Here is a 23,708-nt window from a genome sequence, read left to right as displayed (position 1 = left end):
AGAACTTTCTGGACAGTCAACCTCCCACCTCAAACCCTGGATTAGACCAAGGAATCAATGGGGATCAAGACTCAGAACCCCATGTGGGACAGGGACTGTGTCCAATATAATTACCTTGTATCCACCCCAGTGCTTAGAACAATACTTGGCACAAAGTTGGCATTTAACAAATACCGCAATTATTATTATTATTAGAGAGCTCTCCAGATATGTGTTCTGGCTGAGGAGGCCTGTGGGAGTCTGAATTTCTTTTGTTTCCCTCAATCTCTCGTTGTCTGATGAGGCACAAGGTGGGAAGGTAAGGGAGGGCTGAACTGGATGAGAGAGACCTTCAGAGTCAAGAGGCAGGGTTGGGGGGAGCAGTGGTCGGCCCCAGCCAGCCCCACCTCACAGATTCTCCCCTTCACTCCACCTTGGACTTTGAAGGGTGCAGGCTGGCAGCTGGAGATTTCCTGCCCTAATCAGCCTCCTTCTCCTCCCCTTCCCATTTCACTCCAACAAAGGAAAACATGGCAGCACTTTGTATGTTGTGATTATCAACTTGGGAGGATGAACAACGGATCAAAATGAACAGACTGTCCCCAACAGTGACATGCTGTAATTACGACGGCTGTTGGGGGAGTGGGTAAATAGCAGCTGGGCTCTGAAGGTTGATTTCAAGGAGGAGAAGAAACGGGTCTTCTTATTGCAGGCTCCCCTCTAGGGCTGCTTTGCATCTCAGGGCTTTCTCTCTGGGCTCGAAGGAGATGGGAAAGAATAAGGCCCTTGGTGCATGAGCCCAGAACAAGGTATTAGGCTTAAACTGCAGCAAGAGGGATATAAGGTGAGGTGTAAGAGGCATTTCTCAAAGGGGAAAGATGTTGGGTTTGGGAACTGAGTGACTGAGGGAGATAGTCTCCCTTCCTGAAGGGCTTTAAAAGGGGAAAAGGTTCCATCTGCCTAAGACTTGGGACAGGGAGGCAGATAGGACAATTTAGCCATTCTGACTCAACCAATCAATAAATGTTAGTTATTGAACGCTTTCTCAGAACAGAGCACTGTACATCCTCCCTCCCCAAAATAGAAGCCCAACCCACAACTTCGAGTTCTCTTCCCTGAAGGGATGGTAATACTCATTTAATGATAATGGTTCATGGTTAAGGGATGGGCCATATTACCGCCCTAGCTTAGCCTTTCCCTCCAGTTAACTATCCTTGTCCACCCCACCACAAGTCAATACAAAACTTTCTTGAAGCTATTGATTTTATGATGGAAGCCGTAAGGGCTTAGTGGAAAAAGCAGGGGCCTGGGAATCAAAGGAAGGGGGTTCCAATCCCGGTTCTGCCACCTGTCTGCTGTGTGACTTTGCACAAGTCATTTAACTTCTTTGTGCCTCTGTTACTGCACCTGTAAAATGGGGATTAAGTCCCTCTCCCTCTGACTTGGACTGTGAGCCCTGTAGGGGACAGGGACTGATTAATTTATATTTGCCTCGGAACTTAGAACAGTGCTTGACACATAAATAAGTGCTTACCCCCGTGCTGAACTTGGTAAAATCGATGGTGCTGTTTGATAATGTTCTTGCTCCAATTACTCCTGCTTGTCTGCCCAGAGTCAACCCCTGTGCTAGAGTTTCTGTCCATAAATGGGAGATGATTTTCTGGGAAATACCATTGATGATGATGATGATCAACAGTATTTTTTGAGTGTTTACTGTGTGCAGAGTGTTATACTAAGCACTTGGGAGAGTACAATACAATAGTGTTGCTAGACTTGTTTCCTTACCCATAATGAGCTTACAGCTCATAATAATAATAACAATAAATAATGGTATTTGATAAGCATTTACTATGTGCCAAGCACTGTTCTAAGCACTGGGAGAGATACAAGGTTATCAGGTTGTCCCACGTGGGCTCACAGTCTTAATCCCCATTTTACAGGGGAGGGGGAGAGGGATTTAATCCCCATTTTACAAGTGAGGTAACTGAGGCACAGAGAAGTTAAGTAATTTGCCCGAAGTCACTCATCTGACAAGTGGCAAGGCTGGGATTAGAACCCACGACCTCTGACTCCCAAACCCGTGCTCTTTCCACTGAGCTACTGGTCAAACTGATAGCTCAAGAGGCCTGCGGGGGTTACCTGGACAGATGCTGCTGGCTCCCTCCAGACCTGACAGACAAATGGAGGAGCCCTTAACGAATTCCATATTAATTAAGTGACTTGCCTAAGGTCACCCGCTGTTTAAATGGTTGAATCTACCTGGAATGCACCTCTCCAGACTCCCTTTCCTGTGCTCTTCTCATTTTCCTACCTTTCCCTGCTCTTCTAAATGTCGCATTCCAACGGCCCTCAATTCCCCTGACGGATCCACCTTCCTTCTGTCGTGGAGCCATGGTCCTGCCGAGAGGGTCTGACCCTCCGGGGAGAGCAAGGAGGAGCAGAGAGTGAGGGGCAATAGTTTTGGTCCCCAAAGGGCGCAGTGGGATTAAGGTTTAGGAGGACCCACCTAGAAAACAAGGGAGGAGCAGGCAGAGAGAACCAAGTCTTCCAAGAATGAGCCCAGGCTCCCTGATGCAGAAGAAGCCATGCTTGCTCCCCTCTTCTTACCTGCTTCATCTGATGGGAGCTGCCAGTGCCAGTGGAAAGGGAAGGTGCCCCCATTGGGGATGATGGATCGGGGCACAGGGATTTGTTTGCGATGGACCCCATTCCTTCCTTCCCTCCCCCAACCCCAGCCTGGGTCACCAGCAAAAGAGAGTGGAGGAGAGTCTGGGGCCCCTGGCTGTTGGCTCCTGGCCCCTGCCCTCACTGGCCCCAACCAGGATTGTGTTCCGAGAAGCCGGCCCGGCCTCCGGGACTTCTCGGTATCCCTGCCCCGCAGCCTCCCTGTGGAGTTGTGTTCTGGGGAAAAAGTTCACCACCCCAGCTGTGTCACAGAGCATTGAGAATCTGCCAAACCTGTTGCGGAGTGTCCCGGAGCTGGTGAAGGCAGGGGCCGCCATAGGGACTGCCACCCCAGGGACCACCACCTCCCAGCGGTTAACCCTCTGAGACCAAACCCGGCAGTTCTCAGGGCACTCAGGTCACCACCCGGATCCCGGGGAAACCCCAACTGTCCTCCTGTCTTGGAGTCGAATGGTTTGAATTGGGCTGGGGACTTCCGGCTCTGGAAGCTGGTAGGAAGTGGTCTCTATAGAGAAGCCTCCCCACAGCTCTGCTCCTTTGTTATATTTCTTATGGTATTTGTTAAGCGCTTACTATGTCCCAGACACAGTTCTAAGAGCTGGGGTAGATGCCAAGTAGGACACAGTCCATATCCCACATAGGGCTCACAGTCTTAATCTCCATTTTACAGATTAGGTAACTGAGGTGCAGAGAAGTTAACTGACTTGCCCAAGGTCACACAGCAAGTAATTGGCAGAGCTGGGATTAGAACCCAGGTTCTCTGACTTCCGGGCCCAGGCTCTTTCCACTGGGCCACACTGCTTCTCTTTCTGCTCTGCCTAAGTCAGCCTGCCCAACTGTCCGTGGGGGTCAGGGGCGGGGGGCGGTCCCCCCACCTTCGCGGCCTCCCTCCCTAAGCACTGTGCAGGACCGCAGAGCAGAGCCATCCATTCATTCAGTCATAATTAAGGAGTGCTTACTGTGTGCAGAGCGCTTGGGAGAGGACGACAGAACAATCAACAGACACATTCCCTGCCCACAACGAGCTGTCTGGACAGACATTAATAGATAGAGAATAGAATAGAATAGAGAAGCAGCGTGGCTCAGTGGAAAAGAGCCCGGGCTTTGGAGTCAGAGGTCATGGGTTCAAATCCCGGCTCCATCAATTGTCAGCTGTGTGACTTTGGGCAAGTCACTTCACTTCTCTGTGCCTCACTTACCTCATCTGTAAAATGGGGATTAAGATTGTGAGCCCCCCGTGGGACAACCTGATCACCTTGTAATCTCCCCAAGTGCTTAGAACAGTGCTTTGTGCATAGTAAGCACTTAATAAATACCATTATTATTATTATTATTATTATTATTATTATTATTATTCCTCATCAAATTGTCCCATCCTCTCCTGGACCTGGGTCCCTGTTCCCCACTTCACCCCTGCCACTGGCAGGGCTCCCTACCCCTGTGCCAAGATCTACTCAGGACAATGGCATCTCTGGCATTGCACTAGAGAGTCAAGTGGTGCTGCAAAATATCCTAGGGGAGTCGGCAGTTGGCCTCCCCGAGTCTGACCTGCTGAGCTTTGGGCTTCACAGGTGAGGTCTTGGCTCCTGGGAGACTACTGTCCATTTCTGAGCCCGGTAGCTTCCCCGCCACAGTCCTCTCCCACCTAGAATTGCACAACGGAGGCCTTATGGCTCCAACCTTGTGATGTGTACCAACGGCCTCCCGCCCCTAGAACAGCTTCTGCTTTCTCCACCACAGGCTCTCTCCCACCTCTTCCCCCTCCTCCTCCCTGTCTTCCCCATCTGGGGCCAGGTACAGAAAAAGCCTTCTTGTTCCTTCTGTCCGCCTGCCGCCAGTCCGGACGGGGCGTATGCTCCCTCCACCCGCCAGAGTGGTAGATTTTGCTTGTTTCTGGAGTGGGGTGCAGTGTTCACACACCCTTGGGGATGGACACAAATCCTCTTGTCTGGAGATTCAGCCTCATCCAGTGGCCAGGGAGAAGATGTACAGAGTCACAAAATCAGGCCCCACCAGAGAAGAAAAAACAGCCACAGGGAGCCAAGAGACCGTGTGAATGCTAGGGCAACTCCTCACTCTCGGCTTCAAGGCTGTCCATCACCTCGCCCCCTCCTACCTCACCTCCCTTCTCTCCTTCTACAGCCCAGCCTGCACCCTCCGCTCCTCTGCCACTAACCTCCTCACTGTATCTCATTCTCTCCTGTCCCGCTGTCGACCCCTGGCCCACGTCCTCCCCCTGGCCTGGAATGCCCTCCCTCCACACCTCCGCCAAGCTAGCTCTCTTCCTCCCTTCAAAGCCCTACTGAGAGCTCACCTCCTCCAGGAGGCCTTCCCAGACTGAGCCCCCTTTTTCCTCTCCTCCTCCCCATCCCCCCCGCCCTACCTCCTTCCTTCCCCACAGCCCCGTATATATATTTGTACAGATTTATTACTCTATTTTACTTGTACATAGTTATTATTTATTTTGTTAATGATGTGCATTTAGCTTTAATTCCATTTGTCCTGACTATTTTGACACCTGTCTACATATTTTGTTTTGTTGCCTGTTTCCCCCTTCTGGACTGTGAGCCTGTTGTTGAGTAGGGACCGTCTCTATATGTTGCCGACTTGTACTCCCCAAGCGCTTAGTGCTCTGCACACAGTAAGCACTCAATAAATACTGTTGAATGAATGAATGAATGAAAGGGCATCCCTGATGGACCTCCTGGGTCACATGGTCACTGTCGGGCAGCACGGCCTGGTGAAAAGAGTACAGGACTGGGGGCCAGGACACCTGGGTTCTCATCCCAAATCTGCCCCTTGCCTGCAGGGCACAAGGCGCTTTTATAGTTTCCTCAACTGCAAAGTGGGGCCGAGGTACCTGCTCTCCTCCTTCTTGGACTACAAGCCCCGTGGAGAAGAGGGACTGAGTCCAATCTGGTTTTCCTTAATGCATCACGGTGCTTAGCATGTAGTAAGTGCTTACTGAATACTATCATTATTGTTACTGTAAGCCGTGCTGGGGTCACTGAGAGTAGGTGGAGTTAATCAGTGGGATTTATTGAGCACCGTGTACTTAGAAGAGTCGATAAAGTGATAATGACTGAACCCTGGTAGGAAAGGAAAAACCCTACAGATACTTGTAGCAGTGAGAAGCAGCATGGTCTAGCAGAGAGAGCATGGGCACGGGAGTCAGAGGACCTGCGTTCTAATTCCAGATCCTTCCCTTGTCTGCTGCATGCCCTTGGATAAGTCACTACACGGCTCTGTGCTTCAGTTCCCCAGTCTGCAAAATGGGAATTCAGTACCCGTTCTCCCTCCTACTTAGAATGTGAGCCCTATATGGGACCTGATTATCTTGTATCTATTCCAGTACTTATGACAGTGCTTGGTACAGAGTAAACACTTAACGAATACCACAATTATTATTATTATTAGACTGTGAACCCTCAAATGGAACAGGTTCTGGGTTGACCTGATTACCTATCCCATCACATAGTACAGTGTTTGGCACATAACAGAAAACATATCAAATACTATTATTATTATTAGCAATGAAAGAGTTTGCATGTAACGGAACAGGGAAAAGCCATCCCAAGTGATCCTTCTATCAGCCCTGAAAGAGGGAACACTAGGCTTATTTCCTAGAGGGCTAACAGATTAGGAATGAGAAGCCAACGGCTCTTAGTAAAAACCAATACTTTTCCTACACCTTGGAAAAAGCTGCTTGGAGCCTGGGTTTCATCCTCTGACATGAATCAAGCAAAAACTCCTCACTCTCGGCTTCAAGGCTCCCCGTCACCTCGCCCCCTCGTACCTCACCTCCCTTCTCCCCTTCTACAGCCCAGCCCACACCCTCCGCTCCTCTGCCGCTAACCTCCTCACTGTGCCTCGTTCTCCCCTGTCCCGCTGTCGACCCCCAGCCCACGTCTTTCCCCTGGCCCGGAATGCCCTCCTTCCACACATCTGCCAAGCTAGCTCTCTTCCTCCCTTCAAAGCCCTACTGAGAGCTCATCTCCTCCAGGAGGTCTTCCCAGACTGATCCCCCTTTTCCCTCTCCTCCTCTCCATCCCCCCCGCCTTACCTCCTTCCCCTCCCCACATCACTTGTACATATTTGTACAAATTTATTACTCTATTTATTTTACTTTTACATATTTACTATTCTATTTATCCTGTCAGTGATGTGCATATAGCTATAATTCTATTTGTTCTGATGAATTGGACACCTGTCTACACGTTTTGTTTTGTTGTCTGTCTCCTCCTTCTAGACTGTGACCCCGTTGTTGGGTAGGGACCGTCTCTATATGTTGCTGACTTGTACTTCCCAAGTGCTTAGTACAGTGCTCTGCACAGAGTAAGCACTCAATAAATACGATTGAATAAATGAATGAATGAATGACACCCATCTCCTCCTGGAAACCCCCTTCCCTTTGGGGCCTTAGAAAACTTGCCCCTGGCCCCTTTTTATTATTATTATTATTAATAATAATAATGATGATAATAATAATGGTATTTGTTAAGCACTCACTATGTGCCAGGCAGTGTACTAACCACTGAGGTGGATACAAGCAAATCAGGTTGGACATAGTCCATGTCCCCCATGGGGCTCACAGTCTAAATAGAGAGGGAAAACAGGAGAACTGAGACACAGAGAAGTTAAGTGACTTTCCCATGCTCACACAGCAAGCAAGTGGCAGAGCTGGGATTAGAACCCAGGTCTTCTGATTCCCAGGCCCATGCTCTCTTCATTTTCATTATTATTATTATTATTATTATTATTATTATTATAATTAGTAGTAGTAGCAGTAGTAGTATGGTACCTAAGTGCTTACTGGAGAAGCAGCGTGGCTCAGTGGAAAGAGTCCAGGCTTTGGAGTCAGAGGTCATGGGTTCAAATCCCAGCTCTGCCAATTGTCAGCTGTGTGACTTTGGGCAAGTCACTTTACTTCTCTGGGCCTCAGTTACCTCATCTGAAAAATGGGGATGAAGACTGTGAGCCCCCTGTGGGACAACCTGATCACCTTGTAACCTCCCCAGCGCTTAGAACAGTGCTTTGCACATAGTAAGCACTTAATAAATGCTATTATTATTATTATTATTACGTGCCAAACACTGTTCTAAGCATTGAACCATGCCAGACCCTGCTGCTTTTTTCACAGCTCCTTCTCTCTGCTCCCCTCACTCTTTTTGTTTTGGGGAGAATGTGCTGCACTTTTGTTTAGACAAAACTGACCTTGAGAAGCTGATTGGTGGAGGTGCCAAAAAATGAGGTCACTATATCTCAGAAAACCTCAACTACACAGTCTGCCTGATTAACATGGCATACACACTCTCCCCTCTCCACTCTCTCCTACATATTGTGCTACTCTCAGCCAAGTCCCTTATGCAGTGGGCAACTCCTGTGGTTTAATCAGTCTATGGTATTTATTTATTGAATGCTTACTGCGTCCAGAGCTAAGTGTACTAAGTTTTTGGGAGAGTACAATACAACAGAGTTGCTAGACACTTTCCCTGACACTACAAGCTTTCAGTCTAGAGGGAAACTTACTGTCTAACAGCGGGTATAATATAACCAGTCCAAAGTCTTCTGCCTTCTATGTGGACCACCCCACCATTCCCAGACAATGATTTTGATTCTAATTCTTCTCCAGAGAGTCACCAGAAGGATGCCAAGATGGGTGGGGGTTGGCAAGGCTCTGGAATTTGCCATTCTGTTGCTGCCCTTCCCTTCCCACACCCAAGCTCTTTCTGGGCTCTGGGCACTGGGCTGAGTAGAGGAGGTTGCCCCTCACCTTCTCAGTCCAACTTGAGGGCAAATTGGATCGGGAACTCGGGAAAGCTGTGGTTGGATGTGAATGTACTTTCCCGAGCACTTAGTAAAGGGCTGTGCACGTAGTAAGCTCTCAATATATACCATTGATTTAAGGCAAATGGCATCATCTTAATCAGGCTGGGACTGTCCTGGCCCCAATAGACCAATCAGTAGAAGGAAGTTGTCAGTACCCCAGGAGTGAGGGGCCTCCTCAGAATCTCTCATTCTGTGCCATCCATTGCCATTGGGAGCCCCTTGGCTCTTGAACTGGGGAGAGTCTCTGTTTTCTTTGTTTTTAAATGGTATTTGTTAAGTGCTTCTTATGTGCCAGGCATTGTACCAAGTGCCGGGATAGATACAAGCTTATCGGGTTGGACAGTGTCCATGTCGCGTATGGGGCTCACAGTCTTCAATCTCATTTTACAGATGAGGTAACAGCGGCCCGACTCGTGAAGTGAAGCGACTTGCCGAAGGTCACACAGCAGACAGCCAAACCCAGTGGGGCACAAAACTCTCAGAAGGTTGTGGGTCTACCCTCTACTGCCTCCTATAACTAACCATCAACAGGAAAGGTAAGCTAGGTTTAATAATGGTAATAATAATAGCTGTGGTATTTGTTAAACGCTTACTCTGTGCCAGGCACTGTTCTAAGCAGTGGGGTACATACAAGGTAATCGCCCCACATAGGGCTCACAGTCTTAATCCCCGCTTTGCAGATGAGGGAACTGAGGCCCAGAGGAGTGAAGTGACTTTCCCAACATCACACAGCAGACACGTGGATTAGAACCCAGGTTCTTCTGACACCCAGGCCTCTGCTGCTACTCAAGTGGTACTTCTTTAGGCGCTGCTCTTATTGTCGTCAGGTTCTCTCAAAGCACAATCCCTCCCTGCCTGATGCTTCCCACAAGTCCCCCGCCCCTTGGTCACTCTGACAATGAAAGGGATGAAGTACAGTGGGAAACTCACCCTGAGCTTCATAGCCAGCATACTGTGACTGCCCATCCTCAGCCCCTTCCCCGCCGTCCTGTCCCAGGGCGGACTTGAGTTGGGCGACGTTCATCCGGGCTGTGAGCTCCCCGTTGCTGTCCCCAATCTGTCGAGCAAATACCCGTTACTGCCCTCAGAGTCACAGAGTCCACCAAAGGCCCTCAGTCTCCAGGGTCCGGCCTAGATCGGGGCTCCCCGGGCAGCTTCTGGTAACGTGGGCACCACCGAGAGCGCTGCCCCCACCAGCTGATCTGAGCCGCCCCGGGGTCACCGGGGGTCATGGGTGCCTGTGGGTTTTCTGGAACACGTTGGGTAGGGAGGGGGAGCTGTCAGGTGGTGAGAGAGGCGGCTTGACGTATGGAATTGGGAGGTTGTTTCTGAGAGGCGGTGGCGGCACTGACTAAAGGGCAGAGTCACAGTGAGAAAGGAGACAAAGAGATCTGGGAGGGCAGGGTGGGATGTATGTGGAGGCAGGAGATGGGAGAGGAGAGAGAGAGAGAAAGTGAGAAGTGTAGGGGGGAAACTGAGCAGAGCTGAGAATGGGGAGAAGGCGGTGAAGGAAAAGTTAGAGCAAGGAAAGACAGACAACGAGAAACAGTGTTTGGATGCAATTTTGCTACCAAGGAAGAGAAAGGTCTCTCCAGAAGGCCCTACTAAAAAACAACTAACCCAAGCTCTGCCACTTGCCAGTTGTGTGACTTTGGGCATGTCACTTCATATCTCTGTGCCTCAGTCTTCTCATACGTAAAATGGGGATTACATTTTAGACTGTGAGCCCACTGTTGGGTAGGGACTGTCTCTATATGTTGCCAACTTGTACTTCCCAAGCACTTAGTACAGTGCTCTGCACACAGTAAGCACTCAAATACGATTGATGATGATCTGTTAGCCACATGTGTAACAGGGACCATGTTCAACATGATGAGCTTGTATCTACCCCAGGACTTAGTACTGTGCCTGGCACATAGTAAGCAAATACCATATAAAAAATACCATACATGTGTCCAACCTGATAAGCTTGTATCTACCCCCAGCACTTAGTACAATGCCTGGCACAAAGTAACAAATACTATATAGAAAAAAACCCCACCATTTCTCCCTCAGATTGTGAGTCCCATGTGGGACAGGGACTGTGTTTGACTTTATTATCTTGTCTCTTCCTTAGCGCCTAGTACAATGCTTGGCACATAGTGCTTAATAAATGCCACAATTATTGTTATTATAAGGATGAAGATGCCCATATGTTGAACAGTTTGGTTGTTGAACCCTTGACTAGTTAAGATTTTACATAATTTGGATTCTGGTGATTTTGGGGGGTGATTTTAGTCCCTGTGGTTTCACTATTCCTGGTTCACCTTCCCAATTCTGCTTTGCCATGATTTGTCTTCCCTGCTTTCGAAGTCCTACTCAAAACCTACCTTTTCCAGGATGTCTGCCCAAACAAATCCCCATTATGGCATCCCGACTAGTTTTTCTTTGTGGTTTCAGTTTATCACCCCAGTAGAGCTCCTTGTAGTTGGATCCTTGTCTTAAACTTCTCTTGTAATTCCCTTTAGCGCCAAGTACAGTACATACAGTACACAAAGTATACTTTCAATCAGTCAGTTGATTGATCAGTAGTATTGATTGAGCGCTTACTGTGTGCCGAGCACTATATTAAGTTTTTGGGAAACTACAAACTTAGAGAAGCAGCATGGCTCAGTGGAAAGAGCACAGACTTGGGAGTCAGAGGTCATGGGTTCTAATCCCGGCTCCCCCACATGTTTGCTGTGTGACCTTGGGCAAGTCACAACTTCTCTGAGCCTCAGCTGCCTCATCTGTAAAATGGGGATTAAGACTGTGAGCCCCATGTGGGACAACATGATCACCTTGTATCCCCCCACAGTGCTTAGAACAGTGCTTTGCACACAGTAAGCGCTTAACAAATGTCATTATTATTATTCTTATTATTATTATTACAATACTACAGAGTTGGTAGATGAGATCCCTGCCCAAAAGGAATGAGCAGTCTACAGGGGGAGACCAACATAGCAGAGTAGCAGAATATTTACATAAATATTGTGGTGCTCTGGTGAGTAGCAAAGTGCTTAAGGGGTACATAGTGAAGTGTAGAGGGAAGGAGGGGAGCGGGGGAAATAAAGGGCTTTGTCTGGGAAGGCCTCTGGGAAGAGATGTTATTTTAGGATGGCTTTGAAGATGGAGAGAGTGGTGGACAGTCAGACATGAATGGGGAGGGAGTTCTAGGTCCAAGGGAGGATCAGGGCAAGGCATTGGTGCCAAGGTACATGAGAACAAGATACAGAGAGAAAGGAGTACAACTACTGCTACTACTACAACTATTAGTCGTCTACTACGACTACTACTATAGTGACAAGTTAGCAGCTTCCACTATGACTTGGAGAAGTTAAGTGCAGCCCTAAGAGGTCATGAGTAGAGCCAGAAGTAAAGACTAAGTCTCCCAAGTGACCTGGGTGACCCTCTTGACTTAAGACTTGATGTAGTTTCTTGACACTCTAACTATGGGGTTAGGTGAGGGCACAAACTTGAAACAACCATTTGGTTTGAGGCCAACCCACACTACCTAACGACGAAAGCCTCCAACGGCACTCAGCAGCATCTTAAATCCTAAAGGTCTTCCTCCTCCCCCCTGCCATCCCAAACTCTCTGCAGACAGAACTGGTATTGTTCCTGTCTTCCCGTGGAATCTCATTTGCAATTCCAGCAGCTGGAACTCCACCCGGCTGTGAGTAATGTGACTTGAAAAAGGAACTCAGAAACCCAGAGTGGAGAAGTCAAGTTGATGTGTCCTTTCACAATGGGCCTACAGCAGTCCAATCGACGCCCAAATGAGTGATGTCTACACCTGCTGTGTTCCAAGGGGATACCCTCCTCTCCCCACCCTTCCTCCCTCTCCTTCCCTCTTCCCCTCTCTTCCTTATTCTCCCTCCCCCTTCCTTTCCCCCCCGCCCCACCCAGTCATTATATTTTTGCCCATCCAAGGAGGTCTCGGGTGAGAGCTCTAAGAGGTAGGTTTGAAATGACAGAAAGATAGGAGACAAAAATGTGCAGATGAAAGACAGAGAGAAAGGGGCAGCAAACGGCAACAGAAAGAGTGAAAAGAAAGAAAAAGGCGGGGGGGGGGGGGTGGGAGGCAGAGAGAAAAGTGATGAGAGGGAGATTGGAAAACAAAGTCCTTCCCATTACAGGGAGGATAGAAGGGGACAGGAGAATGGGAGAGAGGGCCTGGCCTACACATATAGGTAGACCTACACTTACTTGGGTGATGACAGTGGACTTCCCAATATTCATTGCTGCCTGGAGTGTGTTAGTGGGTAGCCCACACTGGCAGTACCTACATCCCAGCAGTGGGCACCCCATCGTCAGAGCCTAGACAGCAGTGAAGGGGCTCCTGCTGTCACTGGCACTCATTGTATCCTGGAGGTCTCTGGCACAGAACCATGTAAAGGTGGCCACACTGGAAATGTCCAGGAAATAGCCATTCCAGTTGGGAAAAAGAGGAATGGAGGCAAATGGAAAAAGATTCATTTCTAGTCCTCTACTGCCCTGCTGCTGTTTGAGCAGTGGCCACTGTGACGGAGACCTCCATGTGCCATACAACTAAAAGCAGGCCCTTATTATAATTATTGTTATTGTTAGCAATGGAAGAGTTGCGTGTAATGGAACAGGGAAAAACCATCCCAAGTGATCCTTCCATCCCTTCTGCGAGTGGGAATACTAGGCTCATTTCCTAGAGGGTTGACAGAGATTAGGAGATTAGGGAGCAAGACTTTGGGAATAGAATAAAGTGTGGGGTGGGCTTCTCTCCCTCCCCAACCCAGGGTCATTTTCCTAAGGCTCGCCCTCCGACCTCTCCCCCCCGACCTAATCCAGGGGTGTTGGTTTTCTCATTGGAACCACCCAGCTTGCCTCACCTCCTGAGAGATCTCTAGATGCTTCTTGGCGAAGTTCAGGGCTTGTGCGTGGTTGCCCAGGGACACATAGGCATTTCCAAGACTCCAGCATGCCCTGCCCTCTCCCACTCTGCAAGACAGAAAACCACCATTGTTCTACGCATCTGGGGTGGGAGAGCTCTGAGGAGCTGCAGACCCCTATCTATGCCCCCTCCTCCACCTCCCTCACCCTTGACCCACCCTGACACACATTTCAAGGCCGATTTGCAAAGAGGCTCCAGATGGAACATTTGAAAAGAAGTCATTTCCCCAAACCATCAAGCCCAGTAATGGGCCTTAGGCTCTGAGGCAGAGAAAGTGCTCTCTCTTTGGACAAATCCGGGGGTATCCTACAGCTGTCTGCTGCTAATAATAATAATAATAATTATGGTATTTGTTAAGTGCTTACTATGTGCCAAGCACTTTTCTAAGCGCTGGGGTAAATACAAGGTAATCAGGTTGTCCCACGTAGGGCTCACAGTCTCAATCCCCATTTTACAGATGAGGTAACTGAGGCCCAGAGAAGTTAAGTACCAAGATTGGTATCTTGATCTTGTCTCACCGCCAACCCCTTGCCCGTGTCTGACCTCAGGCCTGGAACTCCCTTCTGACAAACTGTCATTCTTCCCACCTTCAAAGTCTTATTAAAAGCACATTTCCTCTAACATACCTTTCCCAACTAAACTCTCATTTTCTCCACTCCCTCTCCCTTCTGCTTTGCCCTTGCCCTCATACTGCACCCTTAGCCCTACAAGAGTTGTGTTCATATCTGTGATTTATTTTATATAAATCAGAGATATATAAGATATATATACAAGATATATATACAGAGAAGCAGCATGGCTCAGTGGAAGGAGCACGGGCTTTGGAATCAGAGGTCATGGGGTCAAATCCTGCTCCACCAATTGTCAGCTGTGTGACTTTGGGCAAGTCACTTCACTTCTCTGGGCCTCAGTTACCTCATCTGGAAAATGGGGATTAAGACTGTGAGCCCCCCCGTGGGACAACCTGATCACCTTGTAACCTCCCCAGCGCTTAGAACAGCGCTTTGCACATAATAAGCACTTAATAAATGCCATTATTATTATTATTATTATTATTAAGTGACTTGCTCAAGGTCACACAGCAGACAAGTGGTGGAGCCAGGATTAGAACCCACGACCTCTGACTCCCAAGCCCGTGCTCTTGCCACTAGGCCATGCTGCTCCTCTAATCCCCAGGAGGGCATTTGTTGTCAGGAAATCTCGCCACTCCAAATCCCTGATTGGCTGTCCATCTAACCTTGGCGTTAATCTGGACCGGATGTGGGTAGAGTTTCCCTATTCGTGAGGACCAGAGGCTGTGAAATCAAAATCACCCACAGTGCCCCAGTCCTTAGTATAGTGCCTGGAGCATAGTAAGCGCTTAACAAATACCACAATTTTTAGTATTATTATCCACAAAAATCACTTGGGCTTCCAACACCAGGAGAAACCCCGGATCACTTAGTTTTAAGGTCCTTGCTCCATCTTGTGGCAGGAGCAGAAACAGCAAGCCCAGGCTCAAACCCCTGCATCTTCTCCCCTTCCTCCTCCTCCTCCTCCTCCTCCTGCCCCCCACCCTACTCAGCCCCCAGCCTACTCCCTTTTCTCAGAGTGCAGCATCCTATTGACCCCAGGGCTGAGGGCTTCATGAGTCCAGCCCAAGAGTTCAGGTTCAGGACCCAGGGAGGCCAGCCCAGGGGCTTCCTGCCACTCTTTCACCAGACCTGCTTCCTGGGGGGGAATCTTTGTTCACTGACTGCAAGCACGTTTCCTTCGGGACCTTTTGACTATTTTCCCCACATTCTACTCTTCCCAGAGAGACAACCAGATAACTACTCTGAGATTCCAGGGAAAGTCCCGCCCCCCCAACCTTGATGCGGGCTCTGGGTTCAGTTCACTCTCCTGGGGCGTCTCTCCCTCTCTCCCCCTCTCCCCCTCTCCCTCTCTCTCTCTCTCTCTCTCTCTGTCTCCCTCTCCCTCTCTCCCTCCATCTCTCTCTCCCTCTCTCTCTCTCTCCCTTTCTCTCTCTCCCTCCCCCTCCCCTCTCCCTGCCCCTCTCCCTCTCCCTCTCTCCCTCCCTCTCCCAGTCTCCCTCTCCCTCTCCCCCTCCCTCTCCCAGTCTCCCTCTCCCAGTCTCCCTCTCCCAGTCTCCCTCTCCCTCCCCCCCCCCTTCCTCCTGGGGTGGGAGGGGACATGGAAGAAGCCAAAGGGCTATTTTTAAAGATTCCCCTTCTCCCCACAAAGGGAAGGAGGTTTCTAAGAAGGGCCTGGGAGCTACATTGCTGCTAACAAAAGCCTTAACAACAACTTCTTATCTTCCCCCAGTGGGTAGTAAAAAAACCCCCAAAAGAACAGAGTTGTGCATGCTGAAAATATCAGTAGGCACGTGGGTAGGAAGACCATGATGGATTAATTAGTAGGAAAAGTTGGGGATGTTGATGGCTCATCTCTAACCATGAGAATGAATAGCTCTCGGCCATTGATTTTAAGGCATTCAAAATCAGCTTTCTCCCCTTGACATCTGCTAGACCACTGTTCCCTCCATCATCAAAGCCCTTCTGAAATCATATCTCCCTGATTAATTTCTAAATTCCCCACCTTATATCCACTTGTATGCCATCTAAGCACTTAATTTCTCATCCACAAAAGACCCCACACCCTCCAACCTCTCTAGCAGTTATACCCATATTTTTATAAACCATCTATTTCTACTGTATTTTAGTGTCTGCCTCCCACACTAGATTGTAAGATCCATGAAGGCAAGGATCATTTTGATTAATTCTATTGTACTCTCCCAAATCCTTAGTCCAATGATCCAGGCACAGTAGGTGTTCAACAAACACTATTGATTAACTGATTATGTGGATTGCTCCATTCAAGCATCTTTTGGTACCATGATAAAGTCATTGTCGAGCCAGAAACAAGGCCAGCTGGGCAATAGGTCAGAGCCACGATAGTATTTCTCAGAGCCTCGTGTTGTTTTGAGGTGGAGGGAGGCTACTGAGTTGTAGCAGGTAGACCACTGTTGGGTAAAGTAGTGGATGCCTCTGTTTTTTACCTGTCCCTCAGCTCCTGGGCTATCTGTAGATGCTTGAGGTGGTATTCGATGGCTCGCTCAAAGTCCTGCAGGAGAGTGTAAGTGTTTCCGAGGCTATAGCAGGCCTGAGCTTCAACTGCTTGGTCTTTAAGTTGTCGGGACAGCTGGAGGGTTTTCCTGCATTGTGGTGAGAAAAGAGACAGATTCCTTTCAGGGCCAGGCACTCAGGGTGTGAGTCAATTGCTTGACTGTGGGTCGGAAACCACAGGGGCCCGTCCCACAGGGGCCCGTAGTCCACCCGCTCATGTTCCCTGCCGGGAAAAGGCCAATCAGGGTATGTTTGAAATTTAAGCAAACCAAGGCTGTGCTATTTAAAGCAAAGATTCTGCCTGTTTAGCTGAAACAAATCAACCAGAAAGCACTGCAGCTAGGAAAAAAAATGACTGAAAACTCCAGCTGTGAGGAAACTTCCTAACAATAAAGGCAGGGTTCAAAAGAGGACGGGGATCATATTTTTAGGCACATTTCTTATCCCAGCGTGGGCCGCTGCACAGCCCTGAAATCTGCTCTTTCCCAGGAGTTGTGCGGTGCTTCCATCCACGTGTAACCGAACATGCTCATTTCTGCTTCAGGGGCCACCTGACGCATGGTATTATATTTATGTTGGGGTTTTCCTGCAGGAGAGGGGACCTTCCCTTTTAGATCAAGCCAAACCCAATGACGCCCAACAGGTGGCCATTTCAACGCCGACTCAGGACCTTTCGCCACTCAATTTATTTCTTGAGAAAGATTTCCAGATTTCCACAAAAGGCAAGGCCAAGGGAGATAGTGAGAGTCCAGCAGCAAATGGACAAGGTCTTCCCCCAGAAGGGCATTTGGCTAGAAAATGGGAACTAAAACAAGGAGAGAATCCTTCCTCTACCCATTCTTGCAGCTCCCCGCTTTCCCAGGACGGAGCTCACTTGTAATATTCTGCGGAGACATCAAACCTCCCCAGGAAGATGTGTGCGTTGCCCAGGTTACTGTAAGCTCTCCTCTCGGCTGCTCGGTCTCCAAATTCTTTAGCGATGGCCAGGCGCTGGAAGACAGACACACATGCACACAAGCACACATATGCAAACACACATGTACACATATGCAAATGCAAACATACAGCATGGGGTTAGAGAGAGCAGCGCGAAGCAAATGTTAGTGGAATGTGAAACTGAGCCCAGAGGTTCTCCGGGTCCACAGAGGACCAGGCCTGAGGAAATGGACTTAAGTAGCAGCAATAGAAAGTTCAGTTGGACAAAAGGAGGAACTTTCTGATGCTCAAGGAGACCCAAGGAGTTAGTGGACCCTGGAGAATTTTACGGAAAGACTAGACACCTGTCTGTCACGAAGGGTTTAGTCATTCATCTGCCGGAAGGTAGAGACTGAGTCCAGTGATGGATTCAGGTTCTTTCCTCTGCTATGGCTGTCTTAGCCTTCCTTCACCTAAAACCGGAGTATCTTTCTGTGCACCTAGCAACAAATGACCAAAGGTCTAGGGGAGACTATCAGGGAGGAATAGGATGGATGATGAGTTTGGAGGTCAAGGCACAATATAGGTAAGGTGTCTAAGCAGATGGTACTGGGAGGGGTGGGGGGATTCAGAGAGAAAGAGAAGGTGGAGGAAGAAGAGGAGAAGGAAAAGGAGGAGGAGGAGAAAGGAGGAAGTGGAAGAGGAGAAGGAAGATGAGGAGGAAAAAAGGTAGAGGAAGAGGAGAAAGAAGAGGAATAGGAAGAGAAGGAGGAAGAGGACTACTCTCCCCCTTGGTATGGTTCTTTGCAGCTCTGCTTTTCAGTCCAGCTGGATCTCTGAGCCTCTCTGTAACCACTGGCCCCTCGGCTGAGGTGGCCTCTCCTCTCTGTCTCTGCCAGAAGTGAGAATGGCTGAGGAGCCCAGGGTGCAGTGAGGTTACCATGGAGATCATGCAGTCAAGGGGCAGGGAAAAGGAGGGAGGGAAGTCGCTCACCTCCTTATGGAAGGCTGTGGCCTCACTGAAGTTGCCCAGCAGGTACTGGGTGTTGCCAAGGTTGCCATAGGCCCGGCCCTGGGCCGCCCGGTCTCCCAGCTCCTTTACCAGGAAAAGGTTCCTCCTGTGGGGACACAATGGCTCATCTAAGCAAACAGCTCCTTTCTGACCGAGCCCCGACTTAATCCGGCCTCACCAGCCCCCAACTGCTGGCTTGCTGCCCTTTGCTGTCTCACTGCTTCCAGCTCCACAACCACTTGAGATCCCCAAATCTCTCACTGCACGCAAGCAGACGGGGGTTCTTCTACAAGGTCACGAAGGGGAGCCAAAAAGAAACCAGCTCAGACTTTTAGATTAAGAGGATGGAAGACCTGTCTACACGTCAAGTCTAATGGGACGAGGCCTCTCTTGCCAGCCTGGAAAGTCCACACAGAATCCCCCTCAGACTTAGAATCCACAAAGCCGTGCACACTTCTGGCTCTGCATGAGGTGCCCCGGAACTAGAACTTCTTCCATCTCTGCTCCTCCTGGCTAGGCCACGTGAGCATGCAGGGTTAATGTTAATGATGTCAAACAGAGGTCTGCCCAAACCCCCCTAGCCCCCTTACTTCAGAGCCATGGCGTACTTCTTCCAGGTCCCTGATAACACGTTTTTTTCAGGGGGAGGAAGGGGGCTGGGGGGGGGTGGGGGCGGTGCTCTTCCGACTTGGAAGGAGGGACACTAGTTCTTTTTTTTCAATTTTCAATTGCTGCCACCCCTTAGCAGGAGCAGCCCTCCTGAGAGCACCCTAAGGCTGCTACCTTACTGGCTTTCTGCCTGAAGCCAACCACAGGCAGCGTGCTCAGAGCATGGGTAGGATCCCAGGCTGGAACCAACACAGTCCATCAGCTCCCATTCCCACTAGAAGGGCCCTGTGCTTGGGATTCTAAATTCAACCTGCCCTGCCCGAAAGGCTCTTTACTAAATTGCTCGGGTTCACAGGCTAAGTTCCTCCATCAGCACTTCAACGGCCCCAAATGGGATTCCTTCTCCATTTTACATTGGAAAAGGAGAATCTGAAACTGACGACTGGGGAGTCTCCGTGGGTACCTTAGTATCCATCCAGTAGCTGGGACTTCTTACCGCTTCATGTTTCTGTCTTTGTCTTTCTCATCCTAGTTTCCCTCCTGTTGTCCCAGGAGAAACTTACTGGATATTCTTTCTGTCCCATGAGCTGAACTTGCCAACTGTGAGCCCATTTGGGTCACACCTTCCTTTCTGGGAGAATGCTTTTTCCATGGGCACAATGGAGAGAGAGGCTTTGGTGAAGGAGGTTATACTGTGTCTAAACCAGGAGACTAGCACAGTGATTGGGGAAAAAATATGAAGCATGTGAGTAGAGCCCACTCAGTGCTTAATGGTTGCTTTTCTGACTTTTCCGACTCAATTGAAGGGGAAACTGATAATTGGCATTTGTTGTACTTCGGTCCAGTTCCCCTGGAAAATGCTAGGCTGAGCTCATGGAGATACTGCAGCCTTTATCTAGGGTGTGTATTTCATTGTGTGGGTCTCCACATCAACCCAAAGAGATGGGGACGCAGCATGGTATACGGGATAAAGCATGAGCCTAGAAGTAAGAAGGCTGTGGATTCTAATCCCAGCTCCACCACTTGTCTGCTGTGTGATCTTGGGTAAGTCACTTCACTTATCTGTGCCTGTTACCTCATCTGTAAAATGGGGATTGAGACTGTGAGCCCCATGTGGGACAAGGACTGTGTCAACTCAATTTGTTTGCATCCAACCCAGCACTTAGAGTGCCTGGCACATAGTAAACACTTAAATACAATTATAATTATTATTATTATGTTCAGAGGACAGCTGATGATGATGATGGCATTTATTAAGCGCATACTATGTGCAAAGCACTGTTCTAAGCGCTGAGGGGATACAAGGTGATCAGGTTGTCCCACAGGGGGTTCACAGTCAATCCTCATTTTCCAGATGAGGTAACTGAGGCCCCGAGAAGTTAAGTGACTTGCCCAAGGTCACCCAGCTGACAATTGGCAGAGCCGGGATTTGAACCCATGACCACTGACTCCAAAGCCCGGGCTCTTTCCACTGAGCCAAGCTGTTGGAAGGATTCTGTCCAACCTGCCCCCTCACCATTACCCTCACTCCCTAACCCGTGCCACCCCAAAGGCCCATGGGATTAGGACAACCGACACCGAAAGGGGGGCGTTGGGGGGTTGGAGGAGGGTTGAAGGAACTGAACTTTTGACTTTGAATCTTTTGCCATACTGAGACTCAGCCTACTGCTTCTCTGCCCCCCGCCCCCAGCTACCCGTCGATGATTCTGCACAGTCCTGGGCCCCACAATCGAGGGGTCCCCACTCCTGCATTAGACTGTGAGCCCACTGTTGGGTAGGGACTGTCTCTATATGTTGCCAATTTGTACTTCCCAAGCGCTTAGTACAGTGCTCTACACACAGTAAGCGCTCAATAAATACGATTGATGATGATGATGATGGATTGAGAGTTGCTTTAACTCTCAATCAGGTCTTTAACTCTATCATCTCTCTCAAGTGTACTGCACTCAGCAGCCATTCAATCACAATACCGATGGATTGGTGATCAGCAGCGGCAGGTCTCAGGAGTCAGGAACCCTTAAGGCACGGAGCATGGGACAATTGTTCCAAATTAGCCTAAGGACTCTGCCCTTCATGTGCCTGGACTCTGGGACTACCCTGTGACCACCCAGGAGCAGCGGGGGAGGTTGACTATGGAGGAAGAAGGAATGGGGCAGGGAGAGGGGGAAAGTTGGAGACTTCCTCTGTCCATGAGGGCTCCTGAGGAGGGCGTGGAGGAAGGGCTAGGGCTGTTAACTACCTAACACAGTGTCTACCCTGATCTCGGCTGCTCTATTGTTTGCAATAAACACCATATTTTAGGTTTTAAAAAATTGGCTGCTTCCCCATAAAGCCAAGGTTCCTTACTCTGGACCGGGGACCGGTGAGTAAAGTATGTTCTGCATTATGGGTTGGCAAACCTTGGAAAGAGGGGCAAGCTGGTTATATTTCTTTTGGGTAGGGGTTGGGAAATGTTTTCCTTATCTGTAAGGCTGGTATCTGGGGCTTCGCACTTACTCGTAGAATTCTGAAGCTCTCTGTAGTGTCTCCCTGACCTCCAGAGGTAGCTGGCCAGGTTCTTGTGCTGCACTCCATGACAGCTGCTTCCCCTTGGCATGGTAAACGTTGCCAATGTTGTAGAGTGCCCTGGCTTCCCCGACCTGTAGCGGGCAACACAGTACAATGGAGACTCGCCCCTCTCCCTCAAGACTGTATTTGGCCGATTTGGTAGGCCCCATTGGTGGGAGGACCCATAATGCCCACAGAAAATGTACTGTTCTTTAAGAGTGTGTAGTTTATACTCTTTTTTAACGAGACGCCATCATATCGGCACTTCTGGTTTGGCATGAGAGTGCACTATGGAATGCTAAGAAGTTGATAGACTCGTCTCTGGGTTGGTTTGATCTGAAAAAAAATGGCTCGTGCCTCTTTCTGCTCAGCACCCAGGGCCACCAGTTCCCTCCTTCCCCTTCAGGGACCCAGTAAATGACCCTTCCCTTCTGAGTGAGGAACAGCAGCAATACCAGCACTTGTCTGCTGTGTGACCTTGGGCAAGTCACTTAACTTCTCTGTGCCACAGTCATCTTGCCTGTAAAATGGGGAATAAGACCGTGATCCCCATGTGGGACATGGATTGTGTCCAATCTGATTACTCTGCATCTACCCAAAGCTTACAACAGTGCCAGTCACATAGTAAGTACTCAACAAGTACCATTAAAAAAAATTAGGTCCAGATATGGGAAGCAGGATTTGATTCTTGTAGATGTGGGCCATCAAGGGCCACGCTGCTCTCCTCTGGCCCAGGAGGTTTTGGGAAGGCCCCTGAACACAGCAGAATTAGGTTGGATAAATTCAGTTCTCAGAATTAAAATACAAAGTTCAAACTGCTTATTCAGGCTTATCCTTGGCAGAATTTAAAATGACTGGAAAGAAACATAAATCTAGTTAACTCTGTATCAATGATTACAACAGTACTCTTCCTCCACCTTTTCAGAGAAGGGTCTGGGCAACCATTATTATGACATATATAGATGAGGTCCCCTTAAAGTCTTGCAGGCTGTAAGATCCTTGTGTACGGGGAACTATGTCTATCAACTCTGCTACACTGTACTCTCCCAAGTGCTTAGTACAGTGTTCTGCACACAGCAAACACTCCATAAAATCCATTGACTGATTGACCAAAGAGGCTAGACTGTCTTGGCTGAGCCATAGGGAGTGTCCTTGAAGCAACATCGATGCATGTACCTTGTCTCCTTGCTCCTGAGAGATGTCCAGGTGTCTCTGGCAGCAGGCGATGGCTTCGTCAAACTGGCCCAGGATTTTGAGGGTGTTTCCTAGGTTACCACTCGCCTTGGCTTCACCAATGCGATCCCCAATGGTCCTTTGAGGGGAAGAATAGAGAAGGCTAAGGACTGGACTCTGGGCCCCTGTAGCAGTGACTGTCCACCCAGGCCCTGAGCCCAGACTTATCCAACACAACTGCTTAGCTTTCTAGAGTTCTCCCATGCCCAAAGGGACCGCAGCCACGCTGCCGTCAGCTCAGTTTTCCATCCTCCCTGGCTAATGAGACAGCTCAGCCTGATGACCCCTGCCTGCTGATGACACCCAACCAGAGGGAAGCCTGGGGGTAAGGGAGGGAAAAGGAGAATGGTGGAAAGCGGAGAGAAAAATCTCAATGTCTTTTCCAGAGGGCAAAGACTTTCCATGTTTCTTCCCTCTCTTCCTTCCCCTCTCTCCCCTACCCCCTGTTCCCTCTCATTCCTGGACTCTGAAATTTGAAGGGAGGCACTTCTCAAGGTCTACACTCAAGGAACTCCTCAGTCATGTCTGTCCAGGTAAGGGTAATAATAATAATAATAATGATAATAATAATACTTGTGGTATTTGTTAAACGCTTACCATGTGCCTAGCACTGTTCTAAACGCTGGGTAAATACAAGGTAGTTAGGTCAGACGTAGTCCTTGTCCCACATGGGGTTCACAGTCTTAATCTCCACTTTACAGGTGAGGCCCAGAGAAGTTAGGTGACTCTCTCAAGGTCACACAGCAGACATGCAGCAGAGCCAGGATCAGAACCCACGTCCTCTGACTCCCAGTCCCGTCCTCTTTCCACTGGGCTACAAGTCACAGTCCCTGCCGCTATCAGATCCGGA

General features: G+C 49.2%; 1 protein-coding gene across 1 annotated transcript in view; it reads right to left on the bottom strand.

The window, feature by feature from the left end:
• Positions 1 to 23,708, bottom strand: part of GPSM1 (G protein signaling modulator 1) — a 151,653-nt gene that overhangs the window by 68,678 nt on the left and 59,267 nt on the right. The window contains exons 3-9 of the mRNA XM_038745804.1: positions 22,802 to 22,937; positions 21,575 to 21,717; positions 18,452 to 18,575; positions 17,417 to 17,532; positions 16,476 to 16,631; positions 13,377 to 13,485; positions 9,424 to 9,550 (exon numbers count right to left, since the gene is read on the bottom strand). Of these exons, the coding sequence (XP_038601732.1) occupies positions 9,424 to 9,550; positions 13,377 to 13,485; positions 16,476 to 16,631; positions 17,417 to 17,532; positions 18,452 to 18,575; positions 21,575 to 21,717; positions 22,802 to 22,937 (911 nt within the window). The remainder of the gene's footprint in view (positions 1 to 9,423; positions 9,551 to 13,376; positions 13,486 to 16,475; positions 16,632 to 17,416; positions 17,533 to 18,451; positions 18,576 to 21,574; positions 21,718 to 22,801; positions 22,938 to 23,708) is intronic.

This window comes from Tachyglossus aculeatus, chromosome 4 (assembly GCF_015852505.1).
Source record: "Tachyglossus aculeatus isolate mTacAcu1 chromosome 4, mTacAcu1.pri, whole genome shotgun sequence".
Lineage (NCBI taxonomy): Eukaryota > Metazoa > Chordata > Mammalia > Monotremata > Tachyglossidae > Tachyglossus > Tachyglossus aculeatus.
Note: the sequence above shows the minus strand (reverse complement) of the source record. Positions and strands in the feature narration are given on the sequence as shown.